The following is a 14,256-nucleotide window of genomic DNA, read 5'->3' as shown; positions in this document are numbered from 1 at the left end:
ATTATGACAAGGGATGGGCTTTCCCTAAACCTCAGCCCCTCTCCAGAGAGGATGTCTACTCCTTCCCTCAGTGAGGGATTGGTCAAGCCACCTAAAACTGTAAGAGCTAAGACCCGAGTCAAGTGTGGCGTTCCCCACCTGTACAGCCCTGGCTGCTGGGCCTCCAAAAGTGGTGTCTGTCTGTGTGAATGTGTGCAGGGTGGAGGGGGGGTGTTGAAATCCAATGACCTGTGTCCTTCAAATTCAGAAGAGCCCACGCGTGTACAGTGGTGCCTGCCTGTCCTCCCAGTACTCGGGAGGCAGAGGCAGGTGAGTCTCTGAGCTCCAGTCCAGCCAGGGCTACATGGAGTCTCAAAAACAAACCAACCTCCTCCTGGCCAGGAGTACGGCAGACGCCACCTCCAGACGTGGCCACTGTTCGCTTAAACAGAGGGCACCATCCCCGGTAAACATTTGCTTTCCTCAGAAGATCCTCAAAAGCAGGCTTGTGAGGTAGGACTTTTATTTTAAGTCCAGAGAGAAGTCACCTGCCCAGCGCTGCCCAGCAAGCAAGTGGCCTAAGGAGATTTGATCTTAGGACCTTGACTGTGCTCAGCACCAACCCCACTGTCCCTGAGCTGGGTCACGGCCCTTCCTCTTCCGTCTTCCAGTTGGGGGTCAAGCACTGTCTGATGGGAGAGCCGTAGGCACCGCAGGGACCGAGAGAAGTAGGAGGGCAGGGGTGCCAGAAGTTCCCTGGGCGGGTCCCTGGATCTGGGGCCCGGGAGGAGGAGGCGGTGCAGGTGCAGATGCAGGGGCATCTGGGCCACCTGGGAAGGACGCAGGTGGAGGCGTCTGAGGAGAGCTTCATCCAGGACCTGGGGTGGAAAGACAGCAGCCCATCCGAGTTCCAGCCAGAGGAGCACCCAGCCCTGATGGACCTCCCTGGTCTGCTACTGCAGAAATTTTCACTACTGGCAGGCCGAGTTTTTTTCTCCGCACAGAGCGAAATTACATTTCAGCTGCTTTTGTGTTCAGTGAAGCCATGTGATTAAGCCTCTGGCCACTGGGATGTGAGGAGAAGCCTCGATTCACAAAAACTTCCAGTCTCCTCTTCCGGCCAGAAAGCCACAGCCCTTGTCTCCAAGTGGAGAGCCAGGCTCACTCCTACCGCACGCCCATTCTCTAACTTAACTCGAAGAAGAAATGATGCACAAACCCGCTCCAAAGGATGGTGGACTTCGGGGCTGTTAGAGGTCAGCTACCCCCCCCCCCTCGAGCTCATGAACAGAAGGAAGCCTGAGGGAGTATGACACTTGCCCAGCCACACGGCACCACAGGGGCACAGGTGGTCCCAAAGGCCAAGCCAGCCCCTCTAACCCTCCAAACATGGAGTAAGCATATGGGCCTGAGGACCTACCTGTGTCTGGGGCTTGGTGGTCTCGGCTGGCCACAGAAAGCGCTGGCCCAGGACGGTGCCCACTCGAGCAGCATAGGTATGGTCCCCAAGCACTGGGCAGAGCTGGAGGGCCATGTGCACCTGCAGCTGACTGGGGAACACTGAAAGATGGGTGGGAGGCGGTTGCTCTTCCTGACCATGAAGGACTGTTCCCATCTGCAGAGCCTGTGGATCTGCGAGGCGACCTCCGCCTCCACAGAGAGGCTCATGAGCAGGTCAGCACAGCGACAGCTGACAACCCACCCAGCCTGAGGATAACAATGTGTGCTGGCTGCTAGGCTGTGGGTGTGCACCTAAACCCGCTGCCTCCCGCTCAGCCCAATCACACCCCCTTGGGGTCCACCAGATGCTCTCTGGATGTTGCCGAGCACCGTCTTCCGCACAGGCTTTATATCTCCCCAGCAGGGTACTGTTCAGACCCACCTGTCAGTGGCTGCAGCTGGACCAGGGCACAGCCACAGCCTGTGGCCATCACATGGAAATGGCTGAGGGTCCTCTTGACACCTTCTAGGATGTCCTTTCGTGATGGCGCTGTCACCGGGATTGCCTAGGGTACCGGTCAAGAATGACTTAGCACACGCCTAGGAGCCCCACTGAGCAACCCTGCTGCCAGCTAATTTAGGACAGGGCCTCAGAACAGGCAGCAGCCACTTGCCTGTTAGGGAACAGGGGAACTAGCCACCCCATGTGCACAGTACAGACTCCTCTGTAAGGCAAAAACCTGAAAGGACTCCTCTTCTCTGGTGGCCTCTGACTCACAAGATCAACGCCATCCATGCGTTCCAGCTTCAGAGCCACGTGGACAGTCCCCTCAGAAGGCTCAGGGATGCCATCAGTGATGGCACTGAGAAAGGGAAAGAAAGTCTCAGAGCAGCTGGCGGGGACCTTCCCTCGGCCCTGGGGGTCACCCCGCACCTCTCACCAGTAGGTGGCTGTGGGTCTCCGGGTTCTCCTTGAGTGGACGAAGAACTTCTGCAAGTGGCTAGCTGTCTGGGGACAGCTGGAGAGGAGCACAAGTCCAGAGGCCTCCCTGGAAGAAGGGGACAAGTCACATAAAGCCTCCTGGTCATAAAAAGGAGGGCCAGCATTCAGCACCCACATGGTGGGTCACAACTGTAATTACAGTTCCAGGAGACCTGATGCCCACTTCTGACCTCTGGGGGCACCAGGCATGCACCGAGGTGCACGCACATACACTCAGGCTAAACACACATTAAAAACAAATCTTGGGTCTTTTTAAAGGAGACCCTCAAGGAGCCGGAGAGATGGCTCAGCAGTTAAGAGTACTAGCTGCTCTTCCAGAGGACCCGGGTTCAATTCCTAGCATCCACATGGTAGCTCACAACTGTTAACTCCAGTTCCAGGGGGTCTGAGACCCTCACATAGACATACATGCAGGTAAAGCACCAATGCACATTTAAAAAAGTATATATAAAAAAAGGAGACACACACACCTCCCCAAAGGATCACCAGCTTAAAGCCAAACAGCAAAGCCAGGGTTACAGTGCAGACCTCCTGAAAAGGCCAGGCCTTTTCTCTGGCCCCCAGAGAACTAAGAGCCAAACGCCCTAAGAGTTATCACCAATGCCCGAGTGTCTACCACGTGCCAGGCACCTGAATAGGGCTTTGATATACAATGGGTGTGAAAGAAATGCTCACCACACTCATCACTTACTTTCCAGGCGCTCGCACAACCTGGAGCTCCCGGTGTCCGAGCCCCAGGGCCTGGCTCAGCTGTGGCAGTACAGAAACTAATGTCAGCTCCCCAGGTCTCCCTGAGAAGTAAGGGGAGAGGGCAAGTTGCCAGAGTACCATCCAACCATCTCCTCCCAGCCAGCCTCTCCCTCCTCGTCCCTGCCCATACCTGTCACAGGCAGACCCTGTGGCTTGTTCAGTGTCACCAGAGGTCCTGAAAGATTCCATAGATGTCAGCAAAAGCAGGGCAGCCTGTGTGCATGCAGCCTTGGGGGTCAAACTGAACTTCCTGCTCTCTGCACCCCAGGGCCTTTGCACTTGTTGTTCTGGGCTTTCGTTCACATTGGCTCCAACATACCTCAGTATAATGTGTGCTCAAACAGGTTGGCCTCACACTCGCTATATAGCTAAGCCTGGTCTTGAACTCCCGATCCTCCTTGCCTCTAACTCCCAAGTTCTGGAATTACAGGTGTGGTCACCACTCCCAGAAACAGCAGAGACTCATTATTTCTCACATCAGAACGCTTGATCTCTCAAGGCAGGAGCTATATTTATCCCAGTATTGTGTACTCTCCTCATTGCTACATGAACTGAGAGGTTCAGATCAACTGTTATTCCTAAAGGCACACAGCATGCTGCTTACAGACAGACCCCAGTTCTAACTTAATCCCAAAGCTTGTTCTGACAGGAAACTAACTTCTGCTACTGCCGGTCGGTGTGAAGGTTTCCTATGCCTGTCCTCACGATGCTGAGGCTAGGAGAGGGAATGTGACCGCTGGCCGGGCTCTTGCAGCTACAGGGGTCTGACTCCAGGGGGTGAGAGGCTCAGGAGCAGCAGGCTCCCCTCACCTTTCTGATCCACCACAGCTGCCCTCAGCACTTCAGCCAGCTCCTCCGGGCCGAGGTTCTCTGTCCGCAGAAGCCCCGGGAAGGGCTGGTCCTCCACTGGGTTCTTGCGCTTGCTGGAACCTTGAGGTTGAGGCCCACGTCTGAGAAAAATGACAGAAACCGGTACCTCCTCTGCCCATCCTGCCCAGTGCAGCCTTTTCTTACAAAAGCCTCAGAACTCCCGGGCTCAGCTGACAGTTGAGGCCCACATGCCCCCCCCCCCCCCCCCAAGATTACAGAAGAGGCATCAGACGCTCAGAGCGCCAAGGATGTCGGTCGGGTCTCACAACACAGCTGGGATTAGAACCCAGGTCCGGATCTGAATGCTGAACGTCCCCTTGTCCTAGCCTCCTGCCTACACGGAAGTGGCGTGTTAGAATCACCGGGCCTCGGTGCCGAAGTCTGCATCTCTCCGCCGTGCGCCAACCTCCAGCCCGGGACGCCAGGTCCCAGAGACCCAACTCCAAACACGCCAGGAACCCATCACCGGAGCAAAGCACAGACGCATGCGTGTCCACGGGACTGCCCACCACGTGCACCCTCCATGCGCCGATTGGTCAGACGGGCTGTCAATCAGAACACCGAGCAGGCGGAGCTCCGAGGAGAGAAGGAAAAGTGCCACTTGGGGCTCAGCTTTGGGGAAAACTGAGGCAGGAGGCGGGGATGTTTAGAAAGAGGCGAGCTTGCAGATAGATTGTCGTTTCAGTTCTCGGGACCCTTAATCTGAAAACCTCCCTTGTAAAGCAGAGGGAGAAAGGACACCTGCATGGAAACAGTCTGCGACATAAAATGTCCCAAGACTGTGGCTCAGGTGGTAGAGAGATTTTCGAGGATGCACGAGTTCCTGGGTTCGATCCCCAAGCACCACACGAAGACCAAGATCACAGATCCAGACTGGGTTGGAGACCAACAGAGGAAGGCGGGTTACTGAGGTCGAGGCCAGCGTGTTTCAGGACAGCCAGGGCTACACAGAGACAGAGGAAGGGAGGGAGGGACAAAGACAGGGTTGCAAGATGGTGATTAACTTTTTGAAACAGACATGTTTGGCATTTCCTGGAATAGGCTGTAAAGACCCACTTGTAGTTAGGCTTACGGGTGAGGCATCGCCCAACCCTTGAGAAACAGGTTGAATTATAAACAGGAACGAACCGAGTGTGTCTTTACTGTAAGATGGCTTCTAAGCCTACGATCGAGACTGGCTCTTCGTGTCTCAAAAACATCACTCATAGGCATAAAATAAAACAAGCTGGAGAGATGGGTCAGTGGTTAAGTCGCTTGCTGTTTCCAGCACCCACATCCTTAGACTCACAATTTCCTGTAACACCTGTCCAGTAACCCCTGTTCAAAGGGATCCAATTCACACACAGACATGTATATACATGTATATATATACATATATATATGTATATATATATACACACACACATAATTAACAATAAAATACAGACTGGGCCTTTAATCCCAGCACTGGTCTACATAGTGTGTTGCAGGACAACCAGAGCTACATGACCCTGAAACAACAACAACAACAAAAAGCCCCAAAAGAAATAAAATACAAAAAAGTAACAATATGCACATAATAAAAATGATGAAATAATATAATTGAAAATAATAAAACTAGTATCTTTTTTGAAAAAACAGTGGGGCATGGTGGCACATATCTTTAATCCCATCACTTACTAAACTACATCCCCAGGCCTGAAAGGGCTTTGCTGAAAGGATTCCAGCACTAGACTGTTGCTTCTGGCAGAGGAATCAGAGGGATGCAATAATCCCTCTCTCTTCCTCTGTTTAGAGCAGTAGTTCTCAACCTGCTGGCCACGACCCCTTTGGGGGGGGATGGTCCTTTCACAGGGGTTGCCTAAGACCATCAGAAAATACAAATATTTACACTAAGATTCATAGCTGGGGGGGTGCCCGGCCAGCGGGGTGTCAACAGAGGCGACCCACCTGTGGGAGAGAATGAAAGGGACAGGGAGACACGAGAGAAGACAGCAAGACAGTGTTCTGATCAAGCTGCAAATTTTATTCTCCTCAGTAAGGCTTATATAGCATGAGAGAGGGCAGGAAGGAGGGAAGGGGTGCACGACATGCCAAACGTGCAGGTGAAGGGGGACGTGCAAGTCGTGAGGCTGCTAGGTGGTAAGGTCCCTGACGGGGGGGGGGGGGGGGGGGGGGGGACGACTGGAGAGATGGCTCAGAGGTTAAGAGCACCAACTGCTCTTTCAGAAGTCCTGAGTTCAATTCCCAGCACCCACATGGTAGCTCACAACCATCTGTAATGAGATCTGTCGCCCTCTTCTGTGTACATAATAAATAAATCTTAAAAAAAAAAAAAAAAAGATTCATAGCTGGGCATTGGTGGTGCACACCTTTAATCCCAGCACTTGGGAGGCAGAGCCAAGTAGATCTCTGTGAGTTCGAGGCCAGCCTGGGCTACAAAGTGAGATCCAGGACAGCCAGGGCTGTTATACAGGTAAACCCTGTCTCCAAAAACCAAAAAAAAAAAAAAAAGATTATGAAGGGAGTTGCTCCCATGATGGATTGACAGCTTTCTAAGAAGGAGAGGAGAGAAAAAGCTGTCCCATGTCTCAGCATGGGACAGCTTCTCCATATTGGGTGCACCCAAAAGGCCCCTGCATGTGCTAAGTAGGTATTGGCTCTATGCTCTTGGACTCTGTAGCCTCAAGAACCATGACCCAGATCAAACTGTGTGTGTGTGTGTGTGTGATTTGTTTTATTTTTGTTAATGTGTAAGTGCCTGTGTGTCTGTGTAAGTGTATACTACATGTGTTGCAGGTGCCCTGAGAGGCCAGAAAAGGGCATCAGATCCTCCAGGGCTGGAGTTTCAGGCAGTTGTGAGCTTCCATGTGGGGCTGGGAACTGAACTCAGGTCCTCTGCAAGAGCAGCCAGTGCTCTCAACCACTGAGCCATCTCTCCAGCACCATAGATGTAAACATACTAATTATCAACTGTCCCAGTTGTGTGCGTGTTTGTTTTCAGTCCTGCAGGTGGCTCCAGAGCCCCACTCTGGCTAGGCAAGTACTCTCTCACCGAGCTGCACCCTCATCTGGTTTCAGGTGTTTTGTAATAGCAAGAGAAAACAGACGAATGCAGAAGGAGCGATGAAGGACCTTGACTGAGAGAAGGAATACCTAGGGGCTGGAGAGATGGCTCAGAGGTTAAGAGCACTGCGTGTTCTTCCAGAGGTCCTGAGTTCAATTCCCAGCACCTACATGGTGGCTCACAACCATCTGTAATGAGATCCGGTGCCCTCTTCTGACATGCAGGCATACATGTGGACAGGACACTGTATATATAATAAATAAATACATCTTTGAGAGAAAGAAAGAAAGAAAGAAAGAAAGAAAGAAAGAAAGAAAGAAGAAAACCTAGCCTACCAGCACAGCACATGGCAGGGTGGGTTTATGAGGAAGCTTCCAGGAACAACCGGAACCTAAGAACTCTGACCTAATGAATGTGTGAACGATTCAGAATTTGGATGGGCTCTTGGGAGGTGATGGAACTGTGGAAGGTGGGGCCTGCTTGGAGAAGTAGGTCTTTGGTGTGGGTGGCTCTCCTTGGAGGCTGTGTCTTACGTTGGCTCCTTTCTGTTTAGGTTCTATCAACTTCCGGCCTCCAATGCTGTGAGCTACTCTGCTACCGCCTCCTCACCCAATAGATTGCAGCCTCTATTAAGGCAGGGTCTTACTGTGTAGTCCCGGCTGGCCTGGAACTCACAGAGATCTGCCTCCTCTGCCTCTTCTTCAGTGCTGGGATAAAAGGCATGCGCTGCCGCCGCCGTCGCCGCCCCCACCACCACCCGGCTCAGAGGACAACTCTTCAGTCAGTTCTTTCCTATAACATGGATTCTGAGGAACCAAACTCTGGTCATCAGGCTTGGCAGCAAACACCTTTACCTGATAAGCTCTGTGGCCAGACCCTGTATGATTAATCTTTTTATTTATTTATTTATTTTAAATTTTCTTTTCACAAGTGTTTTGTCTGCATACATGCAGGCATGTGATGTGCAAGCTTGAGGCCGGAGGCCAGAAGAGGGCATCAGATGCTCTGGAGCTGGAGTTACAGGTGGTTGTGAGCCACTGTGTGGGTGTTGGGGAAGGAACCCAGTTCTCTGGAAGAACCAGTGCCTTTCATTACTGAGCCGTCTCTCCAGCCCCCTGCAGGATTCATCTCAGAAGTTTTGGTTCTGTCTTTTTGTTTTTGTTTTTTGAAACAGAGTCACACTACATAGCCCCAGCTGACCTGGAACATGCTATGTAGCCCAGGCTGGCCTCAAATGTGGCAATCCTCCAGCCTCTGCCTCCCGAGTGCTGGGATTACAGGCATATCCCTAAGTCTGTTATGTTTTTAAACATCTATTTTTGAGGGGGCATTAGTGATGCTGATGTACATTTGTAGAGATCAAAGGGCAGCTTGTGGGGATCCAGGATCCTTTCACCGTGTGGGTTCTAGGGACTGAACTCAGGTTGTCAGGCCTGACAGCAAGCACAGTTATCAACTACAACACTTTGCTGGCCCTCAATCCATGATTTATTGTTGGGCCCAGGAATATAACTCCGTGGAAGTAGAGTGCTTGCCTAGTATGTGTGAGATTCTTGACTCAAAAAAAAAAAGTCATAGTTTTTTTTTTTATATAACTTCATTTTTTTTTTTTTTTTTTTTTTTTTTTTTGGTTTTTTGAGACAGGGTTTCTCTGTGTAGCTTTGCGCCTCTCCTGGAACTCACTTTGGAGACCAGGCTGGCCTCGAACTCACAGAGATCTGCCTGCCTCTGCCTCCCGAGTGCTGGGATTAAAGGCGTGCGCAACCACCGCCCAGCTAGATTTTTTTTTTTTTAAAACCAATTTTTTGTTTTGTTTTGTTCTGGGTTTTTGGAGACAGGATTTCTCTTTGTAGCTTTGAAGCCTGTCCTGGAACTCACTCTGTAGACCAGGCTGGCCTCAAACTCAGAGATCTGCCTGTCTCTGCCTCCTGAGTGCCGGGATTAAAGGCGTGCATGCGCCGCTGCCGCCCCCCCTACCCCCCCTCCCCACCACCGCCCCCTTACCCCCACACCCCCCCACTCCCACACACACCCGAGAGGTAGAGGCAGGCAGAGCTCCTGTGAATCTGAGGCCAGCCTGGTCTAGAGTTCCAAGACAGCCGGGACAACAGGACTGTGTTACATGCGCAACGCAGGAGGGACTGGGGACAAACTTGGCAAAAAAGCAAGCAAGCAAGTGGCTTCACCTTGTCTGGCTTCTCCTGGAGTGTGCGACTGCTCTGTTGTCGACAGGCGGTATTCCTGAAGCCTTCTGGGAGGTCTCCTCTGCATCTCCGAAGCAGCTTGGGCAAGGACCCAGGACAGATTAGGCAAAGTGCATGCCATAATCCTAGCACTGGAGAGGTGGAGGCTGAAGAATCAGTTCCCAGTCATCCTTGGCTACATAAAGTCTGAGGCCAGCCTGAGCTATGTGTAACTGTCTAAAATATATGTAAGGGTCAGTGAGATGGCTCCACCAGTAAGGGGGATTGAAACCAAGTCTGACAGACTGAGTCTGATCCCCAGAATCCACATGGAGGGAGGAGAGAACCAACTCCTCAAGTTATCCATTAACCTTTGTGCTATGGCATGTGCATGCCAATACATATCAAAAACAAGACAAAAACAAAATATGTGTTTGGTTTTGTGTATGTGTGTGTAATGTATGTATGTATGTATGTATGTATGTATTTGTGTGAAAATAGAAGGGGGAAAAAGGAAGAAAGACAGGGAGAGAGACAGAGACAGAGAGAGACTAGCTGAAGGCTGGTTCATGGCCCACTCAGCTAAGCAGACGTCTCCTCCACCGACAGTGTCTAGCCCCAGGAAAGGCCATTTTTCCACTTGGACCAGCGCCCGGCCCTCCAGAGGCTATAGTTCCTTCACTCCTGGCCTCCCTCCCTGCCCCATGGCAGGCTGCCCTCTCTCGTTCCCTTCCCACAGACAGCTACCTTCATTCCAGTGGGCCCTGGAAGAAGAGGAGGAGCCAAACTTTGCCCGGGCTCAGGGCTCAGTGCCAGGTGGCAGCCACAGTCATCTGCTGAACTTGTGAAACTCGACCCCAAGAGAAGAGGCCTGGGACAAACACCAGCTTGCATCAGCCCCCTCTGGCTCAGTTGCAACTTTGCAGCAGGTGTGGACAGGCGGGCGCTTCAGCAATGGGAAACAGGACTGATGCAAACCAGCCCTCCAGAAGGCCAAGCCCTGGAGCCAGCCACATCTGTAACTGTGTGAGGGCCCAGAATAGAAAGTGCACTTGACCTGCCCTTGGCTGCTCTTCTCACACTTGGCTCCAGGCATGGGGCAGCTGCCAGCAATGACTTTCCAGACAAGCCTGAGTAGCTTGGCCCTTTGCTTTAGTGTTTTCTAAATCCAAATAAGCTTTATAGGGAGGATTGTGAAATTATGTTAGCTTTGGATCTGAGAGCCAGGCTGAAGCCTGACTTCCTACAGGCCTAGTCTTTTCCGCTTAGGTCGGTTACCCATCACTAAAACCTGGGGGCTCCCTTTCTGAGCAGCCACCAAGATGGCTGAAGCGGAGCAGAAGAAAAAGTAGACCGTTTGCAAGTTCACCTACTGCAGCGTGGACCTGGATCAGTGGCTGGACAGTTGATAAACAGCTGATGCAGCCGTACAGCACCCCAGAGATGGCACCTTCACCATGGCCTGTGGCGGAAGAAGTACTTGATACTCAAGCGTCTGAGAAAGGCCGAGAAGGAGGTGCCACCCTTGGAGAAGACCCACCTGAAGGACGTGATCATTCTCCCTGAGATGGTAGGGAGCATGGTAGGTGTGTAAAACCACAAGACCTTCAACCAGGTGGAAATCCAACCAGAGACGATCCGCCACTACCCGGGCGAGTTCTCTATCACCCACAAGTCCGTGAAGCACAGCCAGCCTGGTATTGGTGCCACCCACTCCTCCAGCTTCATCCCCCTCAAGTAGCTGTGGCCAAAAAAGACTCATGTTTAAAAAAAAATGGGGCTCACTCTGAGAAGACCTGACTCCTCCTCCTCCTCCTCAGAGCTCTCTGGTTTGTTTTTGCAGTGCTGGGGTCCCTGTGCTAGGCTAGAGACCCGCCTTGCAGTCCTGAGGGTGGAGGTGCTGAGCAGAGACAGGGAACCGTGTGCAAGCTGGCACAGGCGTTGATAAATCGCCCTGTAGATGGACTAGGACCTTCAACCTGAACACGAGAAAAGTTATTATAAAATACAACAGTCGGGAACCAAGAGTGCTCTGAGCCACCTTACAGGCAAATTTCATTCAGAAATGGACATATACAAGGATTACATGGTCTGCCTAAATATCAAATGTGGCAATTCTTAAAAACCAACTGCAGATTTTTATTTTAACATGTATTTATTTGTTGCATCTCAAACATTAAAAAGGAACAGAGCTGGGATGTCACTCAGTTGGTAGAGCATTTGCCTAGCATTCTGTTAGCCCTGGGTTCTGGGTTCAATCCCCAGTTCCATGTAAGTTGGACGTGGTGATTCACACCTGTAATGCTAGCACTTAGGAGGAGAAAGCAAGAGGATCAGAAGTTCAAGGTCCTCTTCCACTACATAACAAATTTGGAGCCAGCCTGGGCTACAAGAGACTCTATATCTAGAAGAACAAACAGGGCCACTGATACAGCTCATCACATAAAAGCAATTGCTGTGTAAGCCTGACAATCTGAGTTCAGTCCCTGGAGTCCAGAGTGGAACAAAAGAGGTCCTCTGACCTCCACACTGGCACCATGGTACTGGTATACCAGCATACACACACACACACACACACACCCCACATACACACACACCACATACACACATACATACATACATATACATACATAATACACACACATACATAATACACACACACACATACACACACCCCCCACATACACACACACATACATACATATACATACATACATAATACACACACATACATAATACACACACACACATACACACACACCCCACATACACACACACCACATACACACACACATACATACATATACATACATACATAATACACACACATACATAATACACACACACACATACACACACACCCCACATACACACACACCACATACACACATACATACATACATATACATACATACATAATACACACACACATACATAATACACACACACACATACACACACCCCCCACATACACACACACCACATACACACATACATACATATACACACATACATAATACACACATACCACATACACACATACATATACACATACATACATATACACACATACATAATATACACACACCACATACATACATATACATACATATATAATACATACACACACACACACACACGCACGCACGCACGCACGCACGCATGCACAGGCACCAATAATGATAAGTGCTCTCTCCTGTACTTGTTGTTGACAAATGGTTTCACACAAAGAACACAAAGATGAGGTATCAGCACAAATAATTTACTTCAGACTCTAATACCATACATTAGTGGGGACTGAGAACAAGAGGAGGAATTGTGTGACTGTCCTGGGGACATAAACTCTATCCATTTGGCACAGGAAGGGCACGGATGACAGACAAAGCCACGATTCATTCCAAGTCCAGCTTGGTGAACCGGTGAGTTTACTAGTTACTTTCAGGAGGGACCTGGGTGACTCCAAATCATCTGCATTACCCCAAAGTCCCTCCCTCACACAGGTGAGGGCCCCCCAAAATCTGCATCAATGCCATCCTGGCTTTAGTTAACCTACTATCTCTTATACGCTCTAGCATCCCCCAAGATCATGAACAGCTGGGGGGCTGGAGGGAGGAATGACTAGGATTTCAGGAGAGAGGCCCCCCTGATCCCCCCTCCTTTTCTTCTACTACAAAGTGTTAACTCTTTCCACACCATAACCATAGGCCTCGCTGTCACTGCGGGGTTCATCTTGTGGTCTTTGGTGGTGTCAAAGTATTCTGGAGGTCACCACAGCAGTGTCTGCTGCATGGTGAGCATGGTCCAGGGCAGGGCAGGAGGGGACAGCAGAAAGGGATTGGCACATAGCTGTGGCATGTGAAGCCAGAGTGGCAGACTTTGTGCCACAGCCTGCCATGGACAAGTGCTGGTCCCCTAAAGCTACCTGTGACAGGAAGGCAGGAGCTGGGCCTGGCCAGGAAGTTCTCCTGTGACTCCAGCCCTTCCTGCAGTTTCCTTGGTGCTGTGTTGTGAGAGAGGTGCAGGTGGGTGAGAAGCTCTCCAGCTGCCAGGCTTGTGGGTGCTTCTAAGCAGAGTGCAGGGTCCCCAGTCACATCCTTGGCTGGGGAAGGCCTCTGAGGACTCAGGTCTTCACTGAAGCATCTTCAGACAGGCGGGGAGGAGGGAGGAGGTCTTGGCCTTGGAAGCCTCTTCTTCCTCAGTGGCATCCAGGAACTGCTGCATGTAACTGGAGGTGCCAAGCAGCATGTGGCCTGTGGCCTGCATGCTAAAGAGGGCCCAGCGGAGCATTTCCCTGGGAGACAGACAGCAAAGCATGCAGGTCAGATCTAGAGAACACTCGCCACCCTCTCTCCCCAACTGTTTTCTCCATTTTTCTATGCTGGACCAAAACAGCTGGCTTCAAGTTAGACCTCTTTCTCTTTCTTTTTCTTTTCTTTTTCTTTCTTTATTTGTCTATCTATTTATTTTTGGTTTTTCAAGACAAGGTTTCTCTGCGTAGTTTGGTGCCCGTCCTGGAGCTCACTCTGTAGCCCAGGTTGGGATTAAAGGCATGGGCCACCACCGCACTATTATATCCGAAGGACTGGAGATGAAGCTAATTTAGCAGAGTGCCTGCCTTCCATGAACAAAGCCCTGGGTTTGATCCCCAGCACCGCAAACCCGGTGTGGTAATACAGGACTGTAAACTTGGGACTCCCAGCACTACTGAGGCAGAAGCAGGTGGGCCAGAAGTTCAAAGTCATCCTTGGCTACATAGCAAGTGTGAGGCTAGGCTGGGACACATGAGACCATGTCTCAAAAAACAAAAACAAAAACAAACAAACAAACAAAAAGAACAAAAAACCCTTTAAACTGCTCTGGTTCTGAGGTTCTGAACTCCAGCTTCAAGACACGTAAAATGGGTTATGAGTTTGAAATAATGTGAAGCACTCAGCATGTGGTCTGATGTACAGAAAATGGGAAATGCAGCCAAGAGCAGCTGGCTG

The 14,256-nt window shown here is 50.8% G+C and overlaps 2 protein-coding genes and 1 pseudogene across 3 annotated transcripts in view; 1 reads left to right on the top strand and 2 right to left on the bottom strand.

Annotated features, from left to right (window-relative positions):
- Positions 1-482: 482 nt before the first annotated feature.
- Rpusd3 (RNA pseudouridine synthase D3) lies at positions 483-4,538 on the bottom strand. Its single transcript, XM_028863928.2, has 9 exons — positions 4,405-4,538; positions 3,983-4,122; positions 3,303-3,347; positions 3,114-3,213; positions 2,361-2,468; positions 2,198-2,282; positions 1,862-1,985; positions 1,400-1,539; positions 483-857 (listed from the first exon to the last, which is right to left on the bottom strand). Exons 1-9 carry the CDS (start codon positions 4,527-4,529, stop codon positions 558-560), a joined length of 1,167 nt encoding a protein of 388 aa, XP_028719761.1. The 5' UTR covers positions 4,530-4,538; the 3' UTR covers positions 483-557.
- A 6,055-nt stretch (positions 4,539-10,593) lies between these two features.
- On the top strand, positions 10,594-11,012 carry LOC114689671 (annotated as a pseudogene).
- Positions 11,013-12,512: 1,500 nt separating this feature from the next.
- The window catches only part of Cidec (cell death inducing DFFA like effector c), a 13,806-nt gene continuing 12,062 nt past the window's right edge, over positions 12,513-14,256 (bottom strand). For both annotated transcript variants that reach the window (XM_037204270.1, XM_028864078.2), the window contains exon 6: positions 12,513-13,562. In XM_037204270.1, coding sequence (XP_037060165.1) covers positions 13,400-13,562 — 163 coding nt within the window. In that variant the 3' untranslated portion in view covers positions 12,513-13,399. The remainder of the gene's footprint in view (positions 13,563-14,256) is intronic.

This window comes from Peromyscus leucopus, chromosome 3 (assembly GCF_004664715.2).
Source record: "Peromyscus leucopus breed LL Stock chromosome 3, UCI_PerLeu_2.1, whole genome shotgun sequence".
NCBI classification, from domain to species: Eukaryota; Metazoa; Chordata; class Mammalia; order Rodentia; family Cricetidae; genus Peromyscus; species Peromyscus leucopus.
Note: the sequence above shows the minus strand (reverse complement) of the source record. Positions and strands in the feature narration are given on the sequence as shown.

Bases quoted from the DNA above. Each gene is read 5' to 3' on its own strand.
- Rpusd3 (XM_028863928.2), bottom strand. From the start codon at position 4,529: ATGCGTCTGTGCTTTGCTCCGGTGATGGGTTCCTGGCGTGTTTGGAGT. The intron at 2,469-3,113 runs GTAAGTGATGAG...CCCTTCTTCCAG, and splicing joins GTTGTGCGAGCGCCTGGAAA to GGAGGCCTCTGGACTTGTGC. The intron at 1,540-1,861 runs GTGGGTCTGAAC...CCCATCTTTCAG, and splicing joins CCAGCTGCAGCCACTGACAG to TGTTCCCCAGTCAGCTGCAG.